The 13,343-nt window shown below is 37.6% G+C and overlaps 1 protein-coding gene across 3 annotated transcripts in view; it reads right to left on the bottom strand.

Moving 5' to 3' along the window:
• ctnna2 (catenin (cadherin-associated protein), alpha 2) overlaps positions 1-13,343 on the bottom strand; it is a 678,725-nt gene that overhangs the window by 6,645 nt on the left and 658,737 nt on the right. For all 3 annotated transcript variants that reach the window (XM_067441162.1, XM_067441164.1, XM_067441163.1), the window contains 3 exons: positions 10,247-10,360; positions 4,670-4,851; positions 3,311-3,416 (listed from right to left, as the gene is read on the bottom strand). In XM_067441162.1, coding sequence (XP_067297263.1) covers positions 3,311-3,416; positions 4,670-4,851; positions 10,247-10,360 — 402 coding nt within the window. The remainder of the gene's footprint in view (positions 1-3,310; positions 3,417-4,669; positions 4,852-10,246; positions 10,361-13,343) is intronic.

Raw genomic sequence — 13,343 nt, 5'->3', positions numbered from 1 at the left:
TCTTAAGCATACAACTACTTAAATCCAAACACCATCTATTTTTTCTCCTTTTTTCCTTCCACTGCCAGGCAGTGCATAATGCATGACAAAAGTATTTTTTAATGCATTAATTATTCCTTACAATGATCTCCTAAATAATTGTAACCATAGTTTAAATGCATTAGGTGTAACTAGAATGTATTATAATGTATTAAACACATGACAAACAAACCAATTTCAGATATAAAGTAACAAAGAACCTGCAAATATTATAATGCCCTTTAACTTTGGTTACAATTATTTATGTAAAGATGCATTGCGCGTATAGTGTACAGTATGAATACCTTCATAATGCATTATACACAGAATTGAAAAAATCAAAAAACTAATTTGTCATCAATACAGATATTGAGTCTACTTTTACTGTGAAAACCATGTTTCTCACAGACATGCCTCAAATTCGGAAACTCATGAACAAAGTTCAGAGTCCGTAAACACAATCTTTCCAACATAACTTTTTGTGCTGTGGTCATCACCATCTTCTAAATGGACAACTAGTCATTTGGATGGACCCCGGTGTAGCCGGGCCTGTAAGACATATTTAAGACATGTATTAAAAACAGAAAGACTATAATTTCAGCTTCACTGGAAACAGGCCAGAGGGTTTGTTATGCACGTCAGTCCATTCCCAGCGTTCTTGGTTTGCTTCTTATTTTTTAAAATATACCAGCAATTATTGACTAAACATTGATCAAAATAAAGAAATGCTTTCTAAAACTCTAAAAACTAAAAACACTGGTGAAAAATAAAGCTATTTTAGGCTGTTTCCACAGCAAATCATTTAAATGTATAGCCTAACGAAATTCACAACAAGAATAAAAAATATGAATGTGAAACAAACATAAATTATGCCATTCATAGCCTTCAAACTATTTTTATTTTAAAGCCTAAACGAATTAGGCCAGCCTAAAATGAAACAAAACTATTTGCACAAATCCAAATATTTCTATATTCACACTTGGGTGCTAAACTATTTATTATGGTAACGATTTGTATGACTCATGTCCCAGTCTAAAACAACATTCACATGAGCAAAAGTGTGTTTGAAATAACACCACTGCAGAGCGGCAGTCATGATTGTGTATAATATAGTATAATATATATGTAGATAGTTATGATATTCATGGCTACACCGGGGTCCATCCAAATGACTAGTTGTCCATTTAGAAGATGGTGATCTGTTATGAACTGTAAGCTACATCAATAAACTACAACAATTTCGTGCTTTGGGCACGGCCACTAATACAGGCAGCGGAAGATTATGCTGAGCTTCTTCTGCTTTTCAAACATGGAAGTGTGGCAAAGGCACATATGCTTTATAAATTGTGTATAAATGCATATTTTGTACACATCATACAACACATGTCCTTATTAGGAGAAAATATGTCGTTTTAACAAGAACATTGTCGTTTTTACGACATAACATCTTATTACGAGAAAAGATGTCGTTAAAACGACATAAGCTCTCGTTATTACGACATATTGAGTGAAAAAAATATGTATCACCTTGCGGTTCAGGGCTTCTGTAGATTAGTGATGTTCAGGATAATGAGTAGATTTTTTACTAAGCTAAGATTGGCTAAGTAGTTGTTTGAGCAGTCCTTTTAGAGGAGCAGTTAATTGAGGAGGTGAAGTAATCAGTGAACAAGAATTTATTGAGCAGTCAGCACTGCAGTGGCTTCCCTCGTTGTGTGAAAACCGATCTTGTGTAAAAACTTGTGACTTTATCTGCATGACTCCACTGTGCAGTGACAACCTGCAGCTTTTCTTTTGTCTCTTAATACTCTTGTTTCCTGTCATGTTCTTGCCATGTTCTCTCACTACATCCCTGTGGTATATCACAGGTGCAAGTCCTCACACAAAACCTGGTTACATGTCTTCTCTCGGTTGTTCCATTTCACATTTATAAAATTTTAACAGCGTTATGTGCGTAATGTTATCATCCGTTAGATTTTGATGCAGGAGATTTTTAATTTTTTTGTGCTTTTTTCATATTCCGGGTTTAAATGCGTCTTCGTGTCAACGTCACAGGATTTTATTCAGGGAATTGCATGTCCTTATGCCATGAGACGACATCTTGTTTAATTATTCATGACAATGCATGTTGATCTCCAATGACAGACGCTTCAAGCTGTGAGATCTCATACAGTAAGTGAGAGATGCATGAATGGATCATAAATAACTTTTTTGTTTTATTTTAGAATTTCTGCTTCTAATACATTTTCTACTATAGACTCTGATGCTGTGTTCGCACTTGGCATGTTTGGTGCGATTAAAGTGAACCCTGGTGCAATTGCTGTTAGAACGGTTCATTTGAACGTGTGAACGCTGCCATCTGAACCCTGGTTGCGTACCAAACAAGCAGACAGCTGAAAAGATGGGAACAGATGAACTCTGGTGTGGTTTGAATTAATTATGAATGCAACATTGACCAAAGACATGTATACAAACCAAAAACAGAATGCTCACACACATAGTTTGCTCATGCATATATATTTCTACAAGTTCTCAGCTGGCCAAAATACTACTATATGTAGGCTACGCACATACAGCGAGTGCATTTATCCCAGAAAACAGCATTGTTTTGGATGTTCAGTAAGTTCAGTCTCAAAATAGGTGATTAAAGCCGACCAATCAGGCTGTGCCTTTAGGTGATGATGATGCCAATCTGAACACTAATCGGACCAGAACAAACCTATTTTTTTAAAGATATACGCATTTCAATAAAAGTAAATTGATGGAAAAGCGTAAATCGTTTTTCTTGTGAGTGTACCATCAACTCTGGTTACCAAACTTCTTTAAAATATATATTGTCTTTAACAGAAGAAAGAAACTTGTAGAGTGAACTTGAGGGTGAATCAAATAATTTAAAATTTTGGGTGAACTATCCCATTAACTATGAGCAAATAAAACTAACGTGTATGACTTTAGAAGAAAAAAAAGCAGCATATTTTATGAGAACATGAAAATGCACTACATATAGTAGTAGGAACAAGCTAAGACAAAGCAAAGTGCATGTTAAAGTAGCTGCCATCAAGACATGCACACTGATGGACTCATAAGCACATCCTTAGGCTTTTTATATATATTTTTTTACTTTACAAGGAGTACAGTTGATTAAACGTTAAAAAGTGTCAGTCAGCAGCTTCTGAAGATGGTGCTCATCTAATAATAAATTCAACACCTCATAGGAGCTCATTATTTTAAACACAACCCAGGGCTTTGATCTCACATGCTCACAGACGAATGGGGAATAAAAGGGTGTTCTGACCTGGTCAGCCACGGCACGGGCAAGCTTGTCCATTCTGGATCCGGCCTCTGCGATTTTCTTTGCGGCATTGATCACGTCAGAGGAATTCTTCAGAGGCCCTTTCCCCCTGCAGTAGCACAAAACCTCAGATTGTTACTCTATTAGCTGATTCCTCACAATGGGCAGATAGCATACTGCACAGAGAATGAAAGCAAAAGCGAGCCCCTCACATGCTAACAGATTTGAAGCAGCTAGGGCAAATTGCCTAAATAATAAATAATAATCTTTTACTTGGCTTCATTCTGATCAAATATTTTTCTATAATGACCTTAAAAAAATATTTGATCTTTTTTCTTAACTCATTTTCCACCAGCGCCAGCATTTTTGAAGTTTCTTGCCCCCCAGAATATTTTGTTGTACGGATATCTGAACATTCAATATATCAGAATAAAGAATAGACTCTCTGCTTTAGCAAAACTAAACAAAAAACATCTAGATTAATGCATTCTTTTATTTATCAACATTTGCATTTGAGTAATTTTCATAAACTTTGAGGCCCCATTTGGAGCAAAAAGCTAAGAAAATCACGTTTTTATCAAAGACGTCTGGATCAGATTCAGAAAGATGATCAAAACACAGATGAAGCCGATCAAGTCCTTCAAAACCCCCAAAGCTTGCACAGTGCTATACCTCGCCCTGGATCGACAATTTAAACTCCTTCTGCACGGCGTGCACGCAATAGGATAGCGCTACAACCAACCAGAGCAACGTGAAGCGGAGCTCGTTGATAGATTAAACATTTGCTGTATCCGTTCGGCAAAACTGATTCGAAAGACCGCTGTTTGACAGCCTCTGTGTTTACTAGTAGCACTCAAGTGCAACTCTGCCGTCATTATGTTAAGCCCCGCCCACAGACTCTATAAACGATGTGATTGGCCTGACCAAAGTTTGGTTTACAGCTCAGAAGAGTATTGAGAGTTTCTAGACGACACTCGCAGCAGATTAGATTTGCCGCCACTAGGGTGCGTCTAGATTTCTAGGCTAGTTCAATGTTGATAATCAAGTTTTTTTTTATATGCATATGATCACATATTTTGCTTGGAAATATGCTATTTTTCGCCTGTGTTTTGATCAGGAGACCCAGTTTTCTTTCAGAATATGCTTAATAGCAGCCCCTACTGCACTTTCATAACAGTGAATGCACAAAGATGGAAAATTCCGTTAATGGCGGGGAAAGAGTTATTTCAAATGTTATAGATTTATTTGTAGGATAATGAACTGATATTATTACAAAATAAACCTCATTTAGGTTGAAATGAGACCCTTCAGCTTCACGTTATTTCCAGCCTTCTCATTGTTGACATGTGGATGGATGTATACCTGGTAAAGTCAGTCATCTCCATCATGATCATACACATCTGCTTGGCCAGCACGATGATGTCGTTTCCATTGTCGTCCCACTTGGCGACCTCGGCGTCCAGCTTGCTCTTTTCCTGCCTGAAGCTCTCCACCTGTTCTGCAATCTTGGCCTTCTCTTCCTGAGGCAGCTGAGCCATGATGGCCTATGAGGGGTGGTGATACGACAAGATAAAAATCAATTCCACAAATTTTGCAAACATTGTGCCCTTGTTTCTTGTTAAAAGTTTGTCGAAAGTACCCTCTATTTAGGTTGACTTTATTTAACCCCACTGAAATGCCTCTGTATAAGGTTTTGAAACTTAACACTTAATCATAAGACCTTCTGGAACCCCATGACATCTCATGCTCATAAAGAGACAATCCATCCTCTTTTCTTTCCCCCTCTTCTTGTCGAGGAATAAATTCTCACTCCGTAGCGATTCTGAGCCGGTCCGAAAAGGGCATTAATCTCTTTGCAAGGTCACAGGCACCGTTAAGGCGCAGTATTATTTGCGAGATAAATGTATAATTACCTCACTTCTTACACCAGTCAATGAATTATGCATTTGTTCAACATTCTGTCGGAGCAGACGGACCGGACCAAGGCAGGGGACTCTGGATGCTGTTAGGTGCGCCATCACCGTGGAAGATGGGTTTCATAAAAAGTATGTGGCGTGCAAGTCTGAATTTGTAGTGTGACGGGTCAAAAATATTTCCTGCAGTTTTGTCTGAATTTATAAGTGGCAATACGCCATCATAGCCAAAGGATGTCATAACATAAGAGCTAATTAAGAGCCAGCTGCTCATTTAAGATTTGTAGCTTTTTGCTTGTTTATTTAACAAGCAATTACACACTAAAAAAGAAAAGAAGTCCTCAGAGAAAATGCGATTAAAAGATGAAAATGATTTCTTTTTTAGATAGTGCACACTCCTGGGCATTTCAAAAGAAGGGCTGATGCAACGGTGGCTGTGTCCAAATAAAAATAAAATAAAGAAAGAATATTTACAGCATATATGTATCCTTCACTGCCACAAGCCTAGCCGATGGCATCTGAAAGAGTCAATGAAATGATTGTAACTATATTTTTGCCCGGTTCTGACTAAAGCTCATTTAAAGGTCATTATTTAAATTTAAGGTTATCTCGTTTAAGCTCAGAAGTTATTACCGTGCTATTTTACCACATGTGCATCCAATTAAAAACATACCCATCCCAGAAGCCAATCAGCTCTCTTTGCATGTCTTTGAAGCAGCCAATCAGCATTAATAAGCTGCTACATGGTTAATCCCAACTCCTCTAGTGGATGTGATATATGGAAGAAGGTAAACAGAAGGGGGAGAGTCTATTTCTCCCTCTTGCCTTGCTCAGAATTCACTTATCCCAAATCTCTCTGGCTCCTAACCGATAACAAGCGAGGGTGCAGGCAGCTTAATGCTCCAACAAATCCTTCCCCATACGCACCGGTGCCGATTCATTCAACACACTCATATTGTGTGCTGAACGTCTGCCCGCGTATGTGCGTATGTGCTTCTGGATTAGAAATCCCTCAAAAAAGCTTTTTAATTTTTCTCATTTGAAATAAAGTGGCCCAGATACAGGAGTTCAATTTTATGGCTGACCTATCAGCAGTGTTATCCTATCATGGAGCTAAGAGATAGAGCAGTGTCTGTCCGTATGTGTGTGTGTGTCTGGTAGTGTGAGTCAGTGAACAAATGTCTGCTCTTATTTCTCTCTTATGAGAACTCAAAATCCTATAGCTATATGACAGCAGTGACACACATATTTGATTTGCATAAACATTCACACTGTGTAACATTCAGCATCTACGCATATGGCGCCGCTTGAACTCCAATGAACCCGAGTTTTCTGGTAAGCAAAATGTTTTTCCACGGTCATCTTTTTTTGTTTTGTTTTGTTGCTGTTCTCAAGGAATGACCCTGTTTTTCATCTTCACTGCAGCAGATATTTTAGCCTAGTCTTTTATCCCTGTACAAATGATAATTTCCTTTCATTCATGGAAGATAATTTCTTCTCAAGAGTAATTGGTATCAAACAGGGTTATGGTGTGTATTTGCGCATGAATGTCAGTGGTACTCCACGGCTACATACTGATATTCTTGTAATGTCTCATAAGCAGCCCACTGTGCACTATTCACACATACACTAATGTGGATTAAGCCTTGAACCCCAGTGAGCTCTGCCGTCAAATGCCGGCTGACACACGCACACTGAGGGGGTGACATTGCCAGAAGTCTCATTTGCAATCATATTTTAACAACTACAGTCTCTGCAGAGAGAGTTTACAAAACTGAGACCAAAAGGATTCTGGATTCGATTCTGCTGGAAATGTATGCATCTTATGCATAAAACATGATCCACTGCTATGTTAAATATTGAAGCTTAAATATATATAGAGTATTTTCCAAAGCCAACAATGCTGTCAACATTCCCTTCTAAGGCAACATCCTAACTAAAATCCTTATTAGTGACCGAACATTCTATATGGATTGCAGTTATGAGCAATAGTTTGTTTATATAATATTGTTATTGTTTTATTTAGTTTCCTTGTAAATTTGGTTAAATGTCTGTGATAAATAGAAAGTTCAAAAGAACAGTATTTACCTGAAATAGAACGCTTCTGCAATATTGTACTACCATTCAAACATTTTGGTTCAAATGGTAGAATTTTTTTGTTTGTTGTTGTTGTTGAGAAAAACCTAAAGAAATTAATACATTTATTAAGCAAAGATGCATTAAATTGATTAAAAGTGAGAGTTATGATATTACAAAATAGTCTATTTAAAATAAATGCTGTTCTTTTGAACTTTATTATATTATGTTAAATATTTGGTTCAGTTGAATACTTACAATAGACCCTTTTACTGTTTGTATACAATGATGACGTAGCAACGTATGCGCGCATTTTGGCAACAAGCTGTGGCGAGAATCAGCAGCATGTCAAGCTACGTGAGCGGATTAAGCAACACAAACCGAGAAAGTTATTTTAAAAAGTTGATTTTATCAAATGTTATTCGGCTACCAGATCCGTGTACTATAGTGGAGTGGATAGAAGATGTTAGCAGATATACAGTGGTCGGATATATACGTATTTAGTTGAGAAACTGAGCGTGTACACCCGAGACAAGCATATAAATCACTGGATGCTTATGAATACGTTGTCTGTGGGCCTGTACAGAATGTCCAATACAATTTTCTACATTTATTCTTATTCTTCACACAGACATACATTTATCCTTTTCCTTTTCCTTACATTTTATGTTGTTATTGATTTGTATGTGTCGACACACTTCTGTTTAAAGTTTAATTTTGTAATGCTATAGTACTTTAATAGCAACCATGTTGCTTGCATACATTTCTCAGATGGTTATTTTGCAATTAAACTATTAATAAAATCATTACAAATGAAATTGTGATTATTGATATGATAATCTGGGGGTGGGGGGTACATACACACCAGTGGCAGCCAATGTTGGCAGGTTTATTATAAATAATTAAGTTTCAAGTGCAGTAAATATTTTACAAATTTTTTTTTTTTTATGCGAGCATTTTTATGCTGGGAAACCGTTTTGATAAACTTTCGGAGTTGCTCACACGTTAGAACCACTAGGGAACAACACCACTTCCGTTGCCAAAATGCGTGCGCAACTCTTTGATCACGTGGGCTGTAAAAGGGTCTATATACCAAGGAACTGGGACGTGTGATGGAGTCGCCTGTCAATTGCATCATATCTGCATTACCCTCAGTTTCCGGACTTATTCCGGAAATATGGTCTGAGTATTTCACAATCTGCTCAGTAACTGGGATTATTACGCACAACCATTTCTAGGGTTTACAAAGAATGGTGTGGAAAGGGAAAAACATCCAGGATTGGGCAGTCCTGTGGGCGAAAATGCCCTGTTGATGCTAGAGGTCAGAGGAGAATGGGCCGACTGATTCAAGCTGATAGAAGAGCAACTTTGACTGAAATAACCACTCGTTACAACCGAGGTATGCAGCAAAGCATTTGTGAAGCCACAACACACACAACCTTGAGGCGGATGGGCTACAACAGCAGAAGACCCCACCGGGTACCACTCATCTCCACTACAAATAGGAAATTGGACAGCTGAAGACTGGAAAAATGTTGCCTCGTCCGATGAGTCTCGATTTCTGACATTCAGATGGTAGTCAGAATTTGGTGGTGTAATGGTGTGAGGGATCTTTTCTTGGCACACTTTATGCCCCTTAGTGCCATTTGGGCATTGTTTAAATGCCACGGCCTACCTGAGCATTGTTTCTGACCATGTCCATCCCTTTATGACCACCATGTACCCATCCTCTGATGGCTACTTCCAGCAGGATAATGCACCATGTCACAAAGCTCGAATCATTTCAAATTAGTTTCTTGAACATGACAATGAGTTCACTGTACTAAACTAGCCCCCACAGTCACCAGATCTCAACCCAATAGAGCATCTTTGGGATGTGGTGGAACAGGAGCTTTGTTCCCTGGATGTGCATCCCACAAATCTCCATCAACTGCAAGATGCTATCCTATCAATATGGGCCAACATTTCTAAAGAATGCTTTCAGCACCTTGTTGAATTAATGCCACATAGAATTAAGGCAGTTCTGAAGGAAAAAGGGGGTCAACACAGTATTAGTATGGTGTTCCTAATAATCATTTAGTACAGTGAGTGTATATATATTCAGAACAATACAGTAATCACCATTTCTCCTGCCTTCTCCACCATCTTAGATGTGTAAAAAGTATATGGGCTCTGTTCCAAAAGCTACATTCATTTCCAAGTTAGCATCCTGATGGATGCTAACTTGGCCCAAACATTGCACATCACATTGCTAACAAAACAGCTCCGAGTTGCTGTCTGTGTAGAATGTTCAGTCAATTTATAAGGTTCCATTTTGGTGTGCAATGTAGACTCTACTCCTAATTGATTTATGTACAGGTAGCTGTTAGCTTGCTTGTAGAATGTTTGCTAAAAATCTATCTCCATCAACATTTCTCTTGTTTTAGCTTTCTTCAAAAAGGATGCGTGTAGTGCTGAATTAGTAGGCCCATTTAAAAATATGAATGTATGCATGAACCTGTTGGCTTTTGAAAGCATCTTTGTATAAGACGCTTTAGAATTTTCACAGGGGTTTGTAACCGAGCTATGCATTCAGAGTTTAAATCGAACCCCCGCTACGTTACATATTGTAGGAAAATAACTGTTAGATGCCATGCGGAGTCCTGATGTAAAGCATATATAATATTTTGTAACTGCAATGTGTGCTGAAGGGAAAAAAAGGAATTCACAAACAATTTCTCACCATCATTTGCAGCGGAGGCTAAATAATGTTTCGTTCTCGAAAAAGTGAGAGACACGTTGTGTGCATGCACTTGAGTGACTGGCCCTCTTGTTATTCTGAAACTACATGTAATTTTACAGCAGACACACTCAGTGGAGTGATAAGTGTTTTGTATTTTGAGTGTAAACCTGCTGGAAATGACAGGAGGAACCAGAGATGTTGTTCATGTGTCACGTAGGAGTCACTCACCCTTGCGCTCTGTCCAGCAATAAGTTGGTCATCTTCTGTCTGGACGCTGGTGCGGCTACGGGCGTCATAGTCTTCTTGTTCAAAGTCAGAGTCATCTTCAAGCTCTTCTGGAGTCTGAAATATAAAAAACAAACAAAATTATGAGCATCTTTGTAAATTTGTAGTAACAAATAAACAGTAAAAAAAGCTTCTTTTTTTTGTAAAACACTGCTTTTGAAGAAAAAAAGTATATTATGTAGTGTAAAGTTCGATGTTTGAGAAAATATAAGGGGTATAATAACTTTTCAAATCTTTCACTGTAGTTTTTTTTTTTTTTTTTTACTGAAATATGTCCTATGGTGGGACATAAAGAGAATTAGGAATACAGGGATGTTGCACCAAAGGACAACAGAAATGAACACTTCTTTAGTGGTTCCAAAAAAAATAAAATAAAGTGCTTCAAAGAAACATGACCTTGATTGAGGCTCTTCAACAAATAAACTTGTCAGTGGAATTGCCCGATTTAAAATAAATAAAAAAATGACATGGTTTTCAGTGACAAAATGTCATGTTCCTGTGCTTTTAGAAATATATGGGTGAAAAAACATGATTGCCATTTACTAAAATAGACACTTTAACATTTATTTATTATGCTTTTCTTATTCATTTATAAAACGTGTAATTTATTGATTCATGCTTTAGACAGTCACACCATATGACAATTTTGAGATTTTGCTAAACAGATCAACAGGTCCATGCAAGACAAATAAATGTTTAACCATTTATGGCATTCATTCAAAAAACAAATACTGTAGGAACCCTCATGTCATTACAAGTTTTTATCTTATTGTTATTTGACAGAAAAGAGAGATTCGTTTAAATTCACATTTTGTGCATACGGGTTTGAACAACATTACTGTCTACAGTAAATTATTCTTTTTTTGGGTGAACTATTCCTTTTAAAGTCTCCTAAATTTAATTTTCACTTTCACTTTTTAGTTCCAGAACTGTTCTGGAGAGACATTAACTCTTGGGTTTCAACTTTCTTGCATCAACAACTTTCTTTGCCTCGTTTAACCTTGCATCTATATTTTATATGTACTCTACTGAAGTAGCGATGTCCTCTGTCCTAATGCTCCAGCTTGGTGACAGTTCGGGACACAACATTTGACAGACGTTACGACCTGCTGTGCATTGCCACACAATAAGGGGCAAAGCATCTCTGATCGAACATAAAGACGTGTCAACCATTAAACCAGTCAAATCTCAATAAATAATTCATTCGACCCACAGTTTGAGTTACTAGTGACTTGCATCATTGTTCAATTCCCTTTTGGCTTTCTTGAGTAATATAAAAAAAGTTCCCTCGGAATGTGGGATCAAACAATATGTGAAGGGGAAAGGCCTCTAGGTTTTTCAGGGTTTAGATGTGATCTGTTTTCTTGTATTCTGCCTACCAGTAGTTTCAACATCAGTCCCACTAACTGACTAATGAGCAAATTGGAGACAAAGAAAAAGCTGTGTATCTTGACAGCCGCCATGGTTCAGCCACTGTAAGCGGTAGTGGAACTAACTTATAGTGATGTTCTTTTGATTAAATCAGCTAAGTAATGCATCACAAACTGGCTAAGTCTTCTTTGTTATACTTGTTTTAACGAAGATCCCAGGAGATTGAGATTTCACGTAGACATGAAAGTGTAAAGACAATAAAAAAAAAAGGAGGGAGTTTACATTTGTGTGCAAACCCATTTCGGTTTGATTATTCTTCCCATGTTTCTTCAGCAGGATACAATCCTTGACAAATAACTGTGTATGTGCTGCTACTTTCATTTCACTTCTACTCTGGGAGCTATACAATTTTCAAAACTAAATAGCAGCCACCAGTACATGGTGACTGCGGTGGCATTTCATACACACTCTCTGCGTGATCTATCTTCGTGATTCATTTTTGCGGTGGGGGGTAGTTCGGGGGAATCAATAAAAATAAAAATAGTATAATCTCTGTTTACAATTATGACTCTGTTCCGATTCATCTCCAAACTCAGCTTGACATTATTTACTGATAAATTATTATTTACTGTTCAACATTGTTTGATGTTCCCACAGAGGAAGATCCTAGAAATGGTCTTTTTTCAACAAAAACACGTGTTAGTTATATCGAACCGAAAGCTTTCACAGTCTCTGTGAACAGAATATACACAATGGGCAAAGGCATAAACAAATCAACAGTCTAACATACTCTTATTGTATAAACAGGACATATTATATATAACATAGGATAAAGCATTAAATATTGTATATAAATTATAAATTTTTATACGATATTTAAAGCTTTATCATATATGTTGTATATTATATGTCCTGGTTTTATATCTATATATAGCCTTCAAACATAGTGAAACGAGAGAGACGATGGTATTAGAGCTGCTAGGTGGAATTATGCAATGGAGACAAGTTTTTTGGAGCTATGGCAACAATACTCCTGTCTTTAAAGCTCCCGTTCTTTGCGTGTTTTCGGAGCTTTAATTATGTTTACAGTGTGCAATATAACATGAGTTCATATTTCACATGTAAAAAAACACAGTATTTTTCACACAATTGTCTTATCTGTACAGCGCTGTTTCCTCTGTCCTAAAAACAGCCTGATGATTTCCTTGTTCTATGAAGTCCCTCCTTCAGAAACACGTAATGAGTTCTGATTGGGCCAGTGCTTCCTGTGTTGTGATTGGACAGCAGCTTAGCGCACTTTGCACAGAAAGGTCCCGCCTCTTACCATAACGGGGAGATGCAAGCGCTGAATGCGCGCTCTTCTCCACGTGGGAGAGCAACAAGACCACGCCCCCTATTTTGTGTGTTCTTGTGGGCGGAGGGTTAGTCAACAAACGGTTCTAGTGATGTCATTACATCCCTGCACTTCCTGCTGTAGCCCAAACCGGCCGTTCACTGTATGCTTTGAAAGGGAACTTCTGTTAAATAAAATATCTCGCTTGGCATTGAACTTTGAGCTTTATAATTTTACAGGTATTATTTATGCTCTAACAGCAACATTACACGCTAACTAAAGTTTGAAAGATGAAATCGCGAAGAACGAGACCTTTAAGATGTTTCCTTGAGTGAC

The sequence above is a fragment of the Pseudorasbora parva genome, chromosome 4 (assembly GCF_024679245.1).
Source record: "Pseudorasbora parva isolate DD20220531a chromosome 4, ASM2467924v1, whole genome shotgun sequence".
NCBI lineage: Eukaryota > Metazoa > Chordata > Actinopteri > Cypriniformes > Gobionidae > Pseudorasbora > Pseudorasbora parva.
This window is presented reverse-complemented; position numbering and strand designations above follow the sequence as displayed.